Source organism: Echinops telfairi, unplaced genomic scaffold (assembly GCF_000313985.2).
Source record: "Echinops telfairi isolate 266 unplaced genomic scaffold, ASM31398v2 ScPeMD7_6;HRSCAF=24_1, whole genome shotgun sequence".
Classification (NCBI taxonomy): domain Eukaryota; kingdom Metazoa; phylum Chordata; class Mammalia; order Afrosoricida; family Tenrecidae; genus Echinops; species Echinops telfairi.
Genome location: NW_022103903.1, coordinates 18,612,566 through 18,631,300, shown reverse-complemented (window position 1 = coordinate 18,631,300; position 18,735 = coordinate 18,612,566). Strand labels below are relative to the sequence as shown.

At 37.9% G+C, this 18,735-nt stretch overlaps 1 protein-coding gene and 1 pseudogene across 1 annotated transcript in view; both read right to left on the bottom strand.

Annotated features, from left to right (window-relative positions):
- EPHA6 (EPH receptor A6) overlaps positions 1 to 18,735 on the bottom strand; it is a 1,133,516-nt gene that overhangs the window by 199,254 nt on the left and 915,527 nt on the right. The window contains exon 13 of the mRNA XM_045286264.1: positions 9,844 to 9,969. Coding sequence (XP_045142199.1) covers positions 9,844 to 9,969 — 126 coding nt within the window. The remainder of the gene's footprint in view (positions 1 to 9,843; positions 9,970 to 18,735) is intronic.
- Positions 5,747 to 9,586, bottom strand: LOC105978946 (annotated as a pseudogene).

The window sequence follows — 18,735 nt, the reverse complement described above, 5'->3', positions numbered from 1 at the left end:
ACAGATAATGGATTTTTCCCACTTACTTTTTTAAAATACTTTTATTGGGGGCTCTTACATCTCTTATCACAATCCATACATTCCTCCAATGTGTCAAGCACATTTGCACATATGTCACCATCATCATTTTCAAAGCATTCTCTTCCCACTTGCGCCCCTGATATCAGCTCCCCATTTCTTCCCCCTCCCTCCCCCACCTGCCCTCCCTCATGAGCCCTTGATAAGTTATAGATTATTTTTTCCATATCTTACATTGTCCTCCATCGCCCCTCACCCACTTTTGTGTTATTTGTCCCCCGGGAGGGGGTTCTAGATTGATCCTTGTGATTGGTTCTACCATCCCCCTACCATCCCTTATCCTCCTGGTATCGCTACTCTCCTTGTTGGCCCTGAGGGGTTTATCTATCCTGGATTCCCTGTGTTGTGGGCTCTTCTCTGTAGCAGTGTGCATGTTCTGGTCTAACCCGATTAGTAAGGTGGAATTGAGGTCATGAGAGTGGGATGAAGGAAGCAGCAAAGAGCTAGAGGAAAGTTGTGTGTTTCATCGGTGTTATATTACACCCTGACTGCCTCATCTCTTCCCTGTGACCCCTCTGTTGAGGGGCTGTCCAGTTGTCTACAGATGGGCATTGGGTCTCCACTCTATGCCCCCACCCAAATTCACCTTGGGTATAGTTTTTTTCTGGGTATTAGATGTCTGATACTGATCCTATTGACACCTCATGATCACAGAGGCTGGTGTGCTTCTTCCTTCTGGGCTTTGTTGCTTCTCAGCTAGATGGCTGCTTGTTTATCTTCAAACCTTTAAGGCCCCAGATGCTCTATCTTTCGATAGCTGGGTACCCTCAGCTTTCTTCACCACATGTGCTTATGCACTCATTTTGTCTTCAGTGATCATGTCAGGAAGGTGAGCATCACAGAATGCTGGATTGTTAAAACAAAGTGTTCTTGTGTTGAGGGTGCACTTGAGTGTCAATCTGCAACCTTAATTCTTTTTCTTCACTTAAAAAAATCATTTTATTGGGGGCTTGTGCAACTCTTATCACAATCCATACATATATCCGTTGTGTGTCAAGCACATTTGTACATTTGTTGCCCTCATTGTTCTCAAAACACATGCTTTCTACTTGAGCTCTAGGTATCAGCTCCTCATTTTCCCCTTCCCTCCCCACTGCCCCCCCCTCATGAACCCTTGATAAATTATAAATTATTATTATTTTGTCATATCTTACACTGTCTGGCAACCTTAATTCTTAACATATACATATGAGTACATAGTTCTATTCCCCTCTCATTATATATGTATATTTACATATGTACATGCTTGTATTTAGGCCTCTATAACTGTCCTTTGCCTCCTGGTCCTTTATTTCCTTTTACTTTCCTCTTGTCCCACCATCATGTTCGGCCTTCATTCGGGTTTAGTAATTCCTTGCTGCTACATTGCCCTTCATTAAGCCCCAGTAGGCATCCTTCCACCTTCCTTCCATTGATTATAGTTCCCTTGTTGTTCCCTTGTCCCTGGGTTGGTTTCCCTCCCCCTGCTTTCTCCCAGCTCTCACCTCCCCTTCTCCCATATCCCTCCATAACCATTGGTCCCATTCTTTTCATCTCTGAATTATTTATCCCGCCTATCTTACCTAGATAGACATGCCGATACATTGATAAGTGCGAAAAACAGGCAAAGCCAAATAAAACAACAAAAGAAGTCAAAGCCAACAAAGCAATGACAACAACAACAAACAAAACCAAAATAACAATAACAAAAAGAAAGCCACTGACAAAAATGAAAAAGCCTATAAATAATTCAAGTGTTTTCCAGTCGAATCTGATGGGGTGCCACACTCTGTCTCCAAAGTCTATTTTTGGTATTTCCTGGGGATTTCATCACTCTGCTGCCCCTGCTGCTCTGCTGCATTCCCTCAGTGCCTCACCCCAGCGTGATGGGGTCAGACAGTGCACTATTCCCGCACTGTGTCGCCAGTGCTGTCCCCTGCAGCGCCATGGTTCAGTGAGGGACGCCAAGTCCCATGGGGACCAGCCCTATGGTCCTCCCCATGCATTGAGAGACTGAACTTTTTTTCCAAAATTTTTGAGGCCCCTCCCATATATTTGTTATAAAACTATTTTGCTAAAATTAAAATAAACAAGTTATTACATATTATACAGAAGGCTATGAAAAGAGTCATTGCTACTGTAAGAAGTACAGTCAATACATACTGTTTTGTCATATATGATTAATTTTGGGATCTCTAACTAGATATAAAAAAAATTACTGGTTTATTTAGAGCTCTTGAAAATATGAAGAAATCAAATTGTCTCCTTTGATTTTTCTAAAAGCAGTTTGATTATATTTAATCACTTTTCCACTGTTGATTCCCCTTGGCATATTAAGTTCAAGTCAATTGTTCTTAAATTCTTGCATATGCTTTCAAAGTGTCCCATTTAGTCTTATGAACTTATATTACTGCTTATCTGCAGTCATCAATATGCATCAAAACCTGATAAAATCATACTCACCAGATTCTAGATTTTGTGAAACTCCAATCTTTTCCCCCACTTCTAGATAATATCTAACATTTAAACTATATGACATATGAATAACACATGCATACACACACACATATATATTTTTTGAGTGGATAATAGTGCCTGATAGAAACCCTGACTCCATATCAGATATGATTTCACATGAAACATAGACAGGGAAATATTGATAGTAGCTTTCAATAAACTCTGAAAATATTTTTCTATTAGCTCAAAATTATAAGTACTTTGCCATAGAAATAACAATTTCAAATATAGTACTGGTTTATGAATTATTTCAATTAATAAATTTTGGTTTATCGAAATGTTAGCTTATAGAAAATTATTGTGTATTCATTTTCTGACATGGGTATACAGGAGACAGTAATGAAGATTTGGAAAGATCAGGGTATTTGAGCAAAAGGTCCATCTAAAACTCTTTTCAAAGGGTGAAAAATAACCAATATTAAAATATACTTTAATGATAGACTTCAATATTACAAGTCTGCTGTCTCAGTCTCTGTGCTCAGATGTCTACTGCAACATGATTCAGAGTGAGCAGGGTGAATCTTCCGGGGTTGCCAAAGTGAGAAGGTGCAGCTGAGATTCAGCCCATAGTTGCCATTTTTCAGCCCTCACTTGGAGTATTAGTGGCATGGTAGGTATGTTTTGGGCTACTAACCTCTCCACCTGAAACAGAGGAAATTTTCTGCCCTGGTAAAGATCTACATCCTCAGAAACCTTATATAGAGTCACTATAGTTTGGAATCAGTGTGTGTGTGCGGGTGGGGTGGGGTGGTATTTAAAGTACAGACATGTAAACTCTGATGTTTCAGAACTGCTTATCTGCAACCAAAGAGCAGCAGCTAGGAACCACAACGCCTCCATTAGGAAGATCTACAACCCCCCCCCCCCAACCAGGACCTATTTCTAGATCCTAAGTGCTGCTGTTTCTTATGCTCACTCTTTCATAGCCGTCCCTCATAATTTAAAAATATTTTCAGTCCAAGGCACATATTTGAAATTGGCTCGAAATCTTCTGAATGAATCTATGTCTTTATATAGTTCCATGTTCATCTATATCTATATGTATATAAGAAAATATTGGTATTAAGTATCTCAATATCTATCTGTATGTATATGTGAAAATATTATTACTAGGGTCCTAGTTCATATATACACAGGCTTGTTCCAAACAAAATGTGTTGAAACATATGCCTGCAACCAGTGGGTGATGCTGTTATACACCTATCTAGGCCTTATTATAATTCCTTTTAAAAAAGTCTAACCCAAACAGTGGCTTCCTGGGGGATCAGCTGGGCCAGTTAAATTCAAAGTAGAGAATTCAGTTCAGAGATTACAATGACTTTTGGGGTTGGGGGGATCCCAATGGAAAATGTTGATAGATTTTTAGAAAAAGACATAGGATGACCACGTTCCACAAAGGAATTATTTTATTTTCTCTCATGACAGGGAACTTGCTCATAATAAGAGGGTCGGCAGAACTGTTCTACAAGAATGAGGTTGGGAAACTTTTCTCCATCCACCAACAGTCCTGTCCTTGCCCCATCCAGATGTCCTTTTGTTCCTCAAAGTCAAAGAATATTTAAAAGGAAAATGATCGAGTCCCTCAAGGATGCCCATCTGCCGTTTTGATCTAGTGTAAGTCAAAGGGCACAGAGTTCTCCGGGGAAGGGTCCCAGAGAACGGAAACAAACATTGCCGTCAGAAGTGGATAGACCTAGAGAGAAGATACGTCGAGAAAAAAAGAGCAGCACATTTTGATAAAAAACCTCAACCAAACTCACTGCCATCCAGTCAATTCCAATTCATCGTGACCCAAAAAGACAGGCTAGAACGTCACCTGCGGGTTCCGGAGACTGTAACTCTTGACGGGAATAGAACACGTTGTCTTTCTCCCGAAGAATAGCTGATGGTTTTCAACTACTCACATTTTGCTATTGAAATGAATGTTTCTATAAGTTGGTTCTTAGGGTTCAGAATTGACTCAATGCAGTTAGTGAGAGTGAGATGATTTTATAGCAGTACTTTTTTACTTAGCCTCATGTGTGTATTAGTATGTATCTACACTATAATGATATTTTATAATCATCATATCTAATTTATGATCATATATATACAACGATTCCATCAATACTATTGTATAATTTTTAAATTTTTATTACTTTAGTTCTTGCTTTTGCTTGTGTGTGATAAACCAGAAACCTGATTCCAACTCTTAGTGGCCATATATAGGTGTCACTAAAGATATGAGGTTTCTGAGATGGTAAGTTTTATAGGAATAGACTGTGAAATCTTTCTTCTGGAGACCAGGGGCAGGGTCTGCACCGGCCTTGTGGTTTAGCCCAGTGCCTAACCCAATGGACTGCCTGAGCCCTTTCCCAGAAACAGAAAGAATTCGGCTGGAGAACAAATCTGTCATAAGGTAAGCCTTAGACCGAATCCACAGTCATTGCTCTATGGACTATTACAATGCTCCATCCCACTTTTGAAAAAGCTTTAAATTTATTCCCGAACAGAGAGAGCAAAGAAAATATACTTATTATGAAAGATATAGATTTTGGCGGATTTAATAGGATGAATAGAGTGGGGAAGTTTGGGTTTAAGCATGTAATATCAGTAATGTCTTTTGAATTTTTTCTCTTCTTTCTTTCCTTTTTTCTGTTCTCTTCCTTTCTTTTCTTCTCACTTTGCTTCTACTCTGCTTTGATCTTCTTACTTCATTGGGAAACTATTATATGGAGGGCATTGCATTAAATATCTAGATATGTTTGATTTTCAACCTTCAGTGAATAAATCAGTATATATATTTTTTTATATCTTCACAATTTTAATCATTGGAAATCCAAGTTTCTCTTTTTTCCACACATTTTTACTTAGTATGGTGGTGAAGGCGCCCTGGTTATAAATAGGCATTCTAAGTATGATATATCTTAGACATGGAGAACATTCATAGAGCCTTTCTACTATTTTCCAGTAAACCTTCCTATGATTTATATGCTACTATCAATTGCGGGTTTGGAATGCACTGTAATAAATGGCTGGCTGGTTCAAAAAAGAGAGAAAATGATTTTGTCATTAGGAAAGACCTCTGATGGTGGATACTGGTGGATACTGGTGGTTAAGAATCTAAAAGATTTTCTCAACCCCTCTGCCCCATACTTGGTGCGAGCTGTGTGCCACACTGCCCATGGAACTGTTATTCTTGCATTCCAATGCACTTTCTTAGTTCGGCTGCAGTGTTTTCCAGCTGTTGGATGCTCCACTGCCATTGCGTTCTATTTGACTGAAGCTTGTTGACCTGACAGTGCAAACGCTTCAGAATTGCATCGTATCTCTTATGTTGTACCTCTATTTCTTTTTCTAATTTTTCATGGATCTGATTTTCTTTCTCAAGAAAATGTGTTTTTTCAGCAATTGACTTTTTTATGATTGTAATTTTATCACTCAGCTTCTTAATGTCTTCCTGTACTTCCAGTAACTGGTTTCCTTCTAAATTCTGGAGATCTTACATAAGCTTCTCTTTCATTGTCCCTAGTTCTTTAACAAAAACTCATTTTTCATGGAGTTCAGTCATGAATGTCCATTTGCTTTCCGTCTCTCCCAAACTATCTTCATGTGCTTTCATTTTTGCATAATATGCCTTATATCTTGTCATTTGTAACTCAAAATCTTCTTGAGCTGCTTCTGTATCAAATCGAAGCTTTACGCTTTCTATATAGGAAGACTTGATTTGGGTTTCCAGGTTTCTACACTGAAGGTTGCCATTCTCTATGGCAGCATCTTGCTGATAAATTTGCCTTTCTGTTTCTTTTGTTTCTCTGGAGACAGATGCTATCTGTTTTGCAAGCTCATGAAGTTCATTCTGCAAATGGGACAGACATTTTTTGCTTTTTCCTGTTTCTGATGCTTGAGATTGTTGCTGCCTTGTGACTTGCTCGACAACATCAGTTAATGAAGTTGTCTCTTGCTGATCCACAGCTTCAGCGGCCGGCCGGGGTCCAGTTCCTCTTCCCGCCTCGGGCTGAAGGGCGCAGCTAAATTTGTAGTGTTTATATCTAACAATAATAGCCCTTTTAAAAAATTCATTTTAGTGGGGGCTCGTACAACTCTTATCACAATCTATACATCCATCCATTGTGTCAAACACATTCGTTCATGTGTTGCCATCATCATTTTCAAAACATTTCCTTTTACTTGAACCCTAGTTATCAGATTCTCACTTTTTCCCTCCCTCCCCCACCCTCCTACCCTCATGAACCCTGATAATTATAAATTATTACTAATTTTTCATATCTTATACTGACTGATGTCTCCCTTTATCCACTTTTCTGTTGTCCTTTGGAGGGGGTTATATGTAGATCATTGTGGTCAGATTTCCCTTTTTACCTCCACCTTCTCCTTTCCCTCCTGGTATGGCTACTCTCAATGCTGGTCCTGAGAGGTTTATCTGTCCTGGATTCCCTGCATTTCCAGCTCTTATCTTGACTTGTGTACATGCTCTGGTCTAGCCAGAATTTGTCAGGTAGAATTGGGGTCATGATAGTGGGGGATGGGAGAAGAAGCATTAAAGAACTAGAGGAAAATTATATGTTTCTTCAGTGCTATACTGCACCCTGACTGGCTCGTCTCCTCCCCGTGACCCTTCTGTAAGGGAATGTCCAATTGCCTACAGATGGGCTTTGGCTCTCCCTCCGCACTCCCCCTCTTTCACAATAATATGATTTTTGTTCTGAGTCTTTGATGCCTGATGCCTTTTCTTATGATGGTTCTAGAATCTGAGGGTTGTAAACAATTGAGAAGTGTTAATACCGGTTGTGGGCTTGTCTGGGTTTTTTTGTGTGTGTGTGCCTCATCATTTGATAATTCTCTTATTATTGCAGTTGGTTTAAAAGTAAGTCTATAAAAATATTGTTCTTTGATTAAAGCGTGCTTTGAGTGCAAATAAATGGTTTTATTGATAACATAATCTCATCTGAATTTGATTAAGGTAAGTAAGAACTCAGCATGATCTTTAAGGAAGGTTTTACAAGTCTTTGATTGACATAACAAATGTCTTCTGGGACTCTCAAAATGCTGTGACATATAATCAATTGGTAGAAAACAAATTAATTGGTGCCCAGTGAGCATCAACTCCAGTCAACGTTCTTTGTGCCATGGTACGAACCAGGGAAATAATTATTTCCTGCCCTCAAAGTAATATCCTAAGTGTGAAGTGCCATCAGCTTGGCTGTTACATGATAAGGAAATACTCCTTTATAAAAATATGAAATGCAAATAAAACTTCTCATGATTACTGCTTCATTCCTCTCTCACAAATTCATCAAAGAAAATAATGGGAAATCAGGTATATTTGAATGAGAAGAGCTGTATGTGACTTTCAAGCAGCCATTTCTGAAAACCTGAGACAGCGACAAGTAGGGGTCCCTTATAAGAGTGACATAAGTCAAGCAATGTGAGTTAATTTTGGCATGAGGAGACAGGAACCAGTTTAGATCTAGGCTTTTCTTATGAAGTAATTTTCGACACCTGATCACTATGGAAGTCATGAAACGGAACTGTGTTCTCTCTCCTATGAACAGTGGAGGCCAATTTGGCTTAGAGCCTAGCCAAATGGAGTGCTAGTGTGAGATCCTGTCTGGAGAGTTGTGTTGTGCTTGTGCTGTAGAAAGATCATCTTGCTTCTACCATTCTCCATGACTACATTGGAAGAGTTGTTAATTTATTTATTTATTTATTCCAGTGATATTGAATAGTTCAAGTTATTACTAAACTTCCTAATGTCATTTCTATCAAAAAATGCCCACTGAGATTTCCAGTAAGTGTTAGGGTTAAACCATTAAAGTACAAATCATCTGTTTACCTCCTTCTCCATGAAAATCACTGATATATTAATGTAGCTTAATACATGTGAAAGCTATATTTTCTTATTTGTAGCTTATGCAGCTCTTGATTCCCAGTCCTTTGTAGTGGCATTGATGACAACAATGCAAACCACACCCAAATTCCAAAGTAGTTAACACCCACTTTGCTTCAATTAGAGTGAACACTGACAATCTCTTAATTCACAGAGTTTAGCTCTTGCTCCAACAGTAGCATTGTGGGTCACCAAGACTCCTCTTGCATCAATAATTAGCTAATGATAAAAGCAAATGACATCAGGACAATTTTTGATTGAAAAAAATTAAGTAGACATGATCATTGAAAAGCAAAAATGAAATTCTTAGGTTGTGTTGCTATAATTTTATAAGACAATAAAGAAATGCACATATTTGAAATGCCACCCCCAGGTCTTTTCAAATTTTCCCATGAACTTGGTGGCTAGATAAGCACTTAAGAATACGTTGGTGTCATTACCATAGCTTAATTAATTCTGATATAGTATTAATTAGCACCAACATAGTAGTAATTATGATAAAAAACTCTCTCTTGTAGGTTGCCTGTTTTTAATCTTTGTTGATAATATATAGGCCAAAGATCAATATGTTGTGCTTTTCTAAGCATTATATTCCTCTTTATTCTTCTCTCCTCTCAAAGAATCAATTTCTTAGTTCTATTTTACTAAGACGAATATAAAATATACAGTGGTTTGAATTCTTCAGTACAATGGAACAGGGAGCTGGACATTATATTAAAGGCCATGTAATGATGTGTGATTAAAATAACATGGGTGATCTAGAAAGTTATTTACTAAATTGTCAAAGTACATTTAAAATGTACTATTTTCTCTCATTCATAAAAAAACAACTTTGGTCAGACTGACATTTTTAGAAAGAACCTTGTTCTAATTTTCTTTCTTAAAAGTTTCTTCCAGTTTTGCTACTTTCCGGATTTTTTCCCAAAGCCTTTTTCTTTAACAACATAGAGCTGCAATCCTATCTGTAAATTCAATCCAGGTATGGAATGATTCCTTCTGTGTATCGTACTGAGCAGCTCCCCCTCCCCAACTGCACCCCCACTTCAGGACAATGCCAACGTGGCAAGGAGCTCACACTCACCCTTTTATTCTTGTTTTACAAAGATTCTCTGACTTTCCCATTCTTACTAATGCAAAAACGTTCTCAACAGACCAGAAAGTACTACCCTAACTGTGCAACTGTGTAACATCACAGTTCTTTCCCTTTCTTCATGTTACTATCACAGTCTTAAGTGCCATAAATGTGGTGCTGCATTTAAAAAGAATGCCCTTCTTCTCAACAATAGATTTGAGAAGTTTGTGTGTTTGGGGGACTATCACCCATGAACATAGTCCTCCCGCTGTGCATGATGGTCACACACTTCCTCTGAGATACCTACCAGCAGGAATCCTGGGGGGCAAGGATCCTCCCCTTGGCACTGGCTGCGGGGCCTGGATGCCATTTACAAACCCTGCCCTCAGGAAGCGAGGGCAGAACGCCTCCACCCCAATGGTTGGGAAGGATCCTTTTAAGAGACAGAAATTGACATTAATGAACGTCTTCTTTGTGGGAAAGTTCTTGATCAGTTCATTGGAATACAATCTAAAACAAACTGACATAATCATACACAAGGAAACTCTGAAAATAAAATAAATGGAATGCTTTACAGTTATACGTATTTTAAAAATCAATGCGGTTTCTTGAAAAGAAAGCTAGTAGCAAATAATTATTCTTAACAAGGGTGGAAAAACAGCAGAAACCCAAGATAACATTTTGTCAGCATAAAGTCCTGATGAAGAATCACAAAATAGATATGAACTATTAAATATGATTTGCAGAATTCACATCCACATGGGTTTTAGGCATGGGAAAGTAGCCACCAGAGGATGCTGAGAACTACACCAGCAGGGCTTTCCAGAGGTGTAGTGCTGCTAGTGCTTGCACCAAGGAAACCGCTCACCCATGATAATAATTACATGTGATTGTGATACGGTGATTAGACCACCAATGTACATGGTTTTCAATGTGTTACTTTTTTCTTTCATGGGAAAAACACAAGAGTTTGCAAAGGTAGAACTATATGTTTTTTAACTTCTAAAGATCTATTGTGAATCCAAAGAAGAATGTCAACTACTTGGAAACAGCCTTAGAATAATATAATGAATCATAGAATACAAGAATATCAGAGGTTTGAGAAATATCAGGGTTTGAGAATATCAGGGTTTGAGAAAGCGTCCAGTGAAAACTATCGTACAGAAGAGAGGTGTAGGTCTAAGTGGGGGAGTGATGTCATAATGCTGCGAAGCTCCCAGGACAAAATCTTCTTACCAGAGTTTAGAAATAAACAATGAGGCATTTTCTACATGGAAGATTGCAATCCTTTGAAAATGAGTTACAAATCCTACACTTATGGAATACTAACATCACAATTTGGGGTCTCAATGCTCTGAAAGATACTAAAATTGCTCAGAAGGAAATTTTACAGACATCCAGTATCAGAGTATGGTCAATACTGAAAGCTGACAAGTTATATATACGTTAAACGTTAAATCAAACGTTAGATCAAAATAATATTGTACAAAAAGTAGGTTACGCAGATGACTGTAAGAGGTATATCTCAATAGGCTCAGCAATTTTCCCATGCTGAGGCCTGAGGTCTCTCCTCCCACACTTCCATTTAACAAGTTTCATCTGAGGCTTCTTAGAACTTCACCCAAGATTTAAGGGAGCTGGTATGCTGCACCCTACGTATCTTTCTTGTCTAGAGAAAGTTGTTGCTCAAGAAAAGCGGTATTCCTTAAATTTTCATAGCTTTTATTATTTTTTTTATGAATGAGCAAAATTGCAATGCATGTTTTGATGGGCGAGGCCTATACATTGTACATTGGATTAAAGAAAGTTTAGAAAGGAAACCATATGCTATAGGTTTCTATGGACTATAGACTCTGGTATTAATATTGATTTTAGCATGCACTATTAAAATGGGCCTGTCAGGTAGATCCAGAGTTCTGAAACATTGAAAAGTGTTACAAAAGCCATCAATTGCTAGGCTAGAAAGTGTTCTGAGGTAACTTTAAACAAAGAGGGGATCTGGTTTCTCCTTGGTAGTGCCCGGAACGGGAACACAGGCTAATATGCCCTCGTGGGCAATGCTTCTGTCACAGAGAATGCTCTGTATTGTACTGTTTCCTCTCTGGGAAGCCACTCAGAAGGAAGGCACTCCACTGCATACCAGGGGGAGGTAATTATTTCAGACTCTCAAACAACATTCTTATTTAAAGTAATGATGAGGTTTCACTCGGGAAAATAATTACCAAAAAAAAGCAGATTTTATTATATGACGGACTTCAAAATAGTCTAGAAAAAATGTAATGAAGAGATAATAGAATTTTCCCATGAACTTTCAAGGCCTCTTAATTGCAGTGAAAAATTAAATATTGCATTTTTTATTATGGATTTATTGCAGTCCTATAATAACGAACCTGGCTAAAGAATATTAAATCATAAAAAGTAGTAAAAACTATAAAAGAAAGGAAATAAATGATAGAAGTGAAATTCTCTTAAAAGAAAGTTGAAGAAAAGCAAGTGATTCTAAGGAGTGTTGATCTGTTACACATTCAGAGATTTTTAAAAAAATCTGAGTTATTGCTATTTTTGCCAACATGATTCAAAATTGTTAACTTAGAAAAGCTGCCTATTATTTTAACTTCCTGAAATGAAATACGAACATTATTTTATTGCTATGATTATGTTGATTACTGTGTTTGCTGTTGTGACAGCCTGTCATATTTAAGAGCAGGTTTCCTTTTTTCTCTAAACTTGCTACATCATTTATAATGGCTTCGTGATTCTCTTTATCATGGGTAAAATATCTCTCATTGATTGTGGCATCATTTCTCAAAGAACTGTCTCTTTTTTTAATATTTGCAAACAAATATAAAAAACCAAGAAGCCGAAATACATATTTAGCTGGAATATCATATTATATGATGACAACACCTTGTCATTTTTCTCCTTAAGGTCAGTTGTGTCAATAGAGATTTATGAAAGACTACAGCTCTGAGTTTTCACAATTGAATCAGGAGAAACTGCAATTCTTCTTTGTTATAATTCCCTTATCTCTTAATATACAAGAAATTAAGTTTGTGAACCTTTTAGGATTTGATATGAAATATTTTCAGTAGATTTTCTCTATTGCTTAGATTACCGTCTTTCTTTTGGACTACTTTTTGTTTTTTTTAAAATAACAGGAATTTATTAATAAGTTATAGTGTGACTAAAGAATACACAAATGGATACAAATTTTAGCTGGAGAAATGTCAACTCCATGAGCGTTAATTTTAAGCTATACTCAATAGACTAAGAATTTGTTATTATAAATTAACATTTAAATGTAATGGAGTTTTTATTTAGCCATTTCAAGACCAAAATATAAGATGTGTCACTTCAAACGCATCGGTTTTCTAAAACTCATATACTTTCAGTTTGCAGATAGTTAGTAACTTCAAATGTGAGGATGAAGAAGGTGGTTGGCATTTGACATCTTCATTATATGCATCAGGATAACCAGTAAGTATTGTGACAACATTATAGAAACTTTTATGAAAAAGATCAGAAGGTGAAGTAACCATCTGCGGCCATATCTTCCATTGAGGTCTACACGTTTCTAAAGACACTTCCGTGAAGAGCCTCTCTGTTGTTCTATTTACACCATGTCAAAACAGCAGTCTTGGCACCTGGAGGGACTGCGGTTGTGTTTCATTGCAACATTTTCAGAGTTTGGGGAACAAAAAGAAGTCTGAAAGGGCAAGATCAAGATGTGTCTGTTGTTTGACCGAAAATTCTGTAGGGTGTCTAAGAGCCATATCCTTAGGGGTCCTACCTGTCCCTATCTGAATAATAAACCTTTTAAAAAATGATTTTGAATTTTGCTCCACATTTTTTCCACACACTCTAGTGAGCACTTTCGCTGTAGTTTCTTTCAGCGTAGTTGATAGCAGTTGCCAGGCACCACCATCTAGTTCTTCTCATCTCATGGTTACAGATACTGATGTTGGTGTGGTCTATTTGATTTTCATAATTCTTTCTTTGCAACACAGAGACTAATAGTGGCATCTTATATGGCCTTTCATAAACTTTTAAGACCTTTAGGCTCTACTTGCCAAAGAAGAATGTAGGACATTGTCTTGGTAGATTGTCTATAAGTGCTGTAATCTTTACACAAAGAATTCTTATCCAATATGCTAGCAGCACCAACTGAGAAGCACTGGGTAAGATTAATAGGTCATATAATGAGATCCCAGTGTGAAAAAAAGCCGAAGCTTCCATGGCTCCCATGCTGACATCTGGCTCATCTGTAAAATGAAAATAACTGATCCTACACTGTGGGACTTTTTTTGAGAATTAAAAGTGAGCACATTGTATAAGTCAATACCGTTATGTTTAATTGTCCTAATTTTTAAAAGCCCTCTCTTTCACTAGAGTATTAAGATAAAGATTACTGAAAGTTCTTAATGTTGATCTTCCTGTATTTACAGTCATATACATACATACATATATCCCTAATGAAAAAAAGTGCTTATTTGAAGATTATTAATTTTGACACAAAAATATTTAAAAAATAAGATGGGGATTTTTGATATATGATTCCCTCAAATTGCTTTTAGTTTGGAATTTTGTAAATATACATTTTGGTACATGTGGAGCAATAGGTAAGTGCATAAAGGAAAATAATTTAGTATTGGAAACTTATAATACATATTCACATAAGCACATTATTCAGAGGGCACAGAAGAATTAACTTCCTGGGTACTCAACTTGGTCCTGCTCTACTACAACTTGTTCAGTGATGAATTTACTTTACAAAACTAGGATGAGAAGTTCACCAGCAATACACATGACCTGCTGGGTTGTGGGAAAGAATGATTAGATTGTTATTTCAACATCGGCTTTTTCTCAAGCCTTTGTCATTGCTACGTTGGGAGTGTGTTTTATAAATATACAGGGTGTGATACCATGTAGTTCATAAATACAAATAAGCAAAGAAATATATTCATAAAATTCTCAGGAGACTTTCTTCAACCATGTATATAATTAGAGGTGTAGGATCAGAATTTTAGAAAGTACTTTCTTAAAGAATAAAATAACCTCAAACTATGAATGAAGTAATTTACTTCATGGACTGAAGCCATCAGGACAGAACCTTGGTTTCATCTGACTCCAGCCAATGACCCTAAAACACAATGTTGTTTTTGACAGTGATTCCCAGTCCTAGATGGATTTGGACAATGAATTAAGATAGTAGCCACTAATTTTGGTTAATTTCACCTATTTTCATGAAACCAGCCTCTTCCCATTCTCTCTGATAACTTATTGATTACATATTTTTCCAACTTTGTCATATTTCAGTTTCTCTGTGAACGTGGTGCAGTGACGGTCATAGGAATGATGATAGGGCGAATGATGGGGGTTGGAGATCTACTTTTTAGAAAAGCGCTAGGGTAAGAACCATTTAATTAATGATAAACTTAAATGTTTACAGGTTAAACTAACATGTAAATGTAAACATTGCAATCTAGAATCCAGTTTCATAAACAAAATACATTTTTTAAAAAGTTTCCAAATTAATAGAAAAATAAAGCTCGTCAGACTTCTGAGAATTACAAAAATTGAAAATATTAACATTTTAAAACAGTCTCCACTGAGATAGCTGCACCCAGTAATGAAACTAAATTTCTTAGGAGTGCTGAGAGTCCCTGAGAGTACCGGAGAGTAAATTTCTTTGGAGGATTGAGAGTGTTGAGGGTGATCTTACATATGTATTCTTCCATTTTGCAGGGCTCATGTCTTTCCTGAATGATGTAGCCCTGGGAACTGGAGGAGCAACATGGAGACCCCTGCCAGCGCTGAGATGCTTCTACCGCCACTGACTTTGCACCCACTGGCCTGTGATCTTCCTGCATTCAGCGTCACTGCGTGTGTTTCTTGAGTTTGAAGAGGACTTCATAGATTGGTATCGGACATATGGGCTAATATTGGACTTATGGACTTGATCTGGACTAGGTTGGGATGCTTTCTTAATGTACCATTACCCTTTATATAAAACTCTGTCGTACACATATGAGTTTCTATGGATTTGTTTCTTTGGTCTACCTGGATTAACAAATTATGGTACCTTGGGAGTGGGGCACTAGAGAAAAGCAATCATCAAGATGAAGAGCAGATGTTTGTTTGACCTCTCCCTCGTGCTAGTGTTTCTTCTTGGGCTAGCCAGAAGTCAGATATGTCCACGCAGTTTACTGGGTTGTTTTCTGGAAAGAATATGGGAAGTTAAAGTTTTGACTATTTTCATTGTTTGTAGTCTTTGGTTATTTTTTTGTGAAATGGTAAAAATGAAAGTGTTTAATGTATATTTTGAGCTCAGGGGTAGAAATCACCATTTGAATTTCTCAGAAACCATGCTACTAAGTGAAAATGGCTGATAGAAAACCTGGATCTGGTTTGATACTCTCAGAGGCTTATTCCCATAATTTTGTATCAACAGAATAGTTTAGATAAACATTAAGATAAGTTAAATAAGGATTGAACTTGACTGTTTTAAGACTGGAGTTTAGTATCTGATTTTACTTTGTACTGATTTCTTCTACTTATTATTGATATAATGATTGATAGAAATGATTATGAGAAGTATGAAAATAGAGAGTTTATAAACCCATTTGTCTTCAGCCCTTAAAATTGGATCCTTAAGTGGGTTTAGAATGCACCAGCAGAGAAGGCTCTGGAAAGAGAAGCCCCACCCAGTGCTTTGGAGTACTCAGGACATTCGCATTCCAACAGCCTTGCCTGTAGGCAAGATTGACAGATTGAAGAAGAAAAAAAAAGGAACTCTTTGGAATTTGAAGTTTGAACTCTAGTGGTTTTTGTCAGAAGCTGTAAAAAAACCTGGAACCATGAAGAGAACTCCTCTTTAGCACTGAAATTTAAAGGGAGCCTGTGACAGCCTGAAATTCTTACTAGGTGACCACCTGGATCCACTTGTTGAGTGGAAGTGGGAGAAATGCAGCAATAAAGAGACAGGTTGACTATGGCCATTGACACCTGTGGACCTTGTTTATAGGAACTAGAGGAGAAGAAGAGAGCTCGTTGACTCATTTGAAGTTCATGACCTAGCACAAGGGGGCCAGGCTTGTTGAGAATTTGTGGAGCAATGGCCTAAAGGCAAGGCAACAAATGGACACCCTGGTGAAGCTAAGTGAGGCAGCTATTTGAGTTGACCACAGCCCGAGAAGATGAAGAGAAGATATTTGAGCCTGTGAACTGGTGCATATTGCTGCAGATTTTATGGATGGCCTGTCCTGATTTGACTTCGCTTATGGATGTGGACTTCACAAGGTTCCAACTGGAATGAAGATTCTTCACATCAAAGAATGATTGTCTCCTTAGAGCACTGGGTTGATGTCAGTGGGCAGTATAGAAAATGGATACCCAAAATGAGGGGATAAAGGCATGAAGTGGTTGGCTTACAAACTTTCATAGGTGGGGAAAATATTCATAGGATTATAGGATTAAGGTGCAGGTGTTAGTTAACTGCAATTGTTAAGCACAGGATATTTTTGTTTTGTTCGCCTATAGAATGTTATGTTTAAATGAGGATAGAAATGATTATGAGAAGTATGAAAATAGAGAGTTTATAAGCCCATTTGTCTTCAGCACATATTGAATTGTATGCACTTTAGTTTTATCCTGTTAGGTACAGATATGATCATCCTATTGTTTGTTTGAAAATTATATATGGCTAAAGAGTTATTGTGAAAGAGTCAAATTGATAAGGAGTGGTCTGTGGTAGTTACATAATCTGATATCAATTTTGGACTTGAGAGGATTAAGAGTGAAGGGGTGACGTCTAGTCTGTCAATTGGGTCATAGCCAATGAGGCGTTTGTGTTGGGCATGGCCTCCTGAGAATTCTGGGAACTACTGTAGTTCCTACTTGGAGGCAGAAGACACTTCTTTTCTCTGCTCACTTCCTGTGAGACATCCCTGAGAAGAAGCCACATGGACCTACCCTGATACCACCCTGGGAACTGGAGGAGCAACATGGAGACCCCGGCCAGTGCTGAGATGCTTCTACTGCCACTCACTTTGCACCCACTGGCCTGTGATCTTCCTGCATTCAGTACCACTGCATTTGTTTTGTGAGTCTGAAGAGGACTTCATAGATTGGTATCAGACATATGGACTTATGGGCTTGGGCTGGACTGGGTTGGGATGCTTTCTTAATGTATAATTACCCTTTATTAAAAAACTCTCTCTTAAACACATATGAGATTCTATGGATTTGTTTCTCTAGTCTACCTGGACTAACACACTGAATCTTTTTCATAAAGTATATACTAAAAAAATTCCTACAGCATGGGAATTTAGTGGTAATATGATCTTTGTATAAATGAAGACTAAATACTTAGTCTCAATAATTTACAGAGTTACATATTCTCTCCTCCACTGGGAGAATTACAAAAAGAAAAGCAGAAGGTCAGTATGGATCAGCAAACACTTCTAGTTTTGTGTGACGATGAAACGGTTGAAACAACAGCAGTCATATCCTCAGTGAGAAAGATCCAAACCAAAGCCTTACACTCTTTTGTCATGGAGTTGATTCTTTCTCCTAGAGGCCATTTACGACAGAAGAGAACTGACTCATAGGGTTTCCAAGACTGTGATCTTTTGGGGAGCAGACTACCCTGCATTTAGTCAGTAAAGTAGCTGGTAGGCCCAGACTGCCAACGTTTCAATTAGCAGTCAAGTTCTTAACTGTTGTGCGATCAGTGCCCTTTTGAGAAGAACCAGCAACAGCGAAAAGAGGTATTTTCTTTTTAAAACTTTTTTTTTACGTTATTTATTTTTTTATTCATTGAGCTAAACTCTTGTTTGGTTTATTTTTTATTTTCTTGTTTGGTTTCAAGAGGACATCCGGGGATAGTTTGTGCTCAAGGTTTAAAGAACAAATACACCCCTGGCTTTAACTGCTACCTGGGGACTCCTTAGTGTTAAGTTCTCACCTGGACTTTGGTCTGCATTCCCAGTTTCTGACTCACTACTCACTGAGCCAGCTGCCTCTGGGCCACAGGAATCTCAAGCCACGCATGTCCAAATCCAAATGGATGGTCAGCCCCCTCCCCCACATCATCCTCCTGTCCATTACACCTAATCTTGGGAATAGTCCTCGAAGCCAAGCCGACTTGTCCCAATCCTTGACTCCTCTCTCTCCCCAGCTTCCCTGCTACCCAACTCCT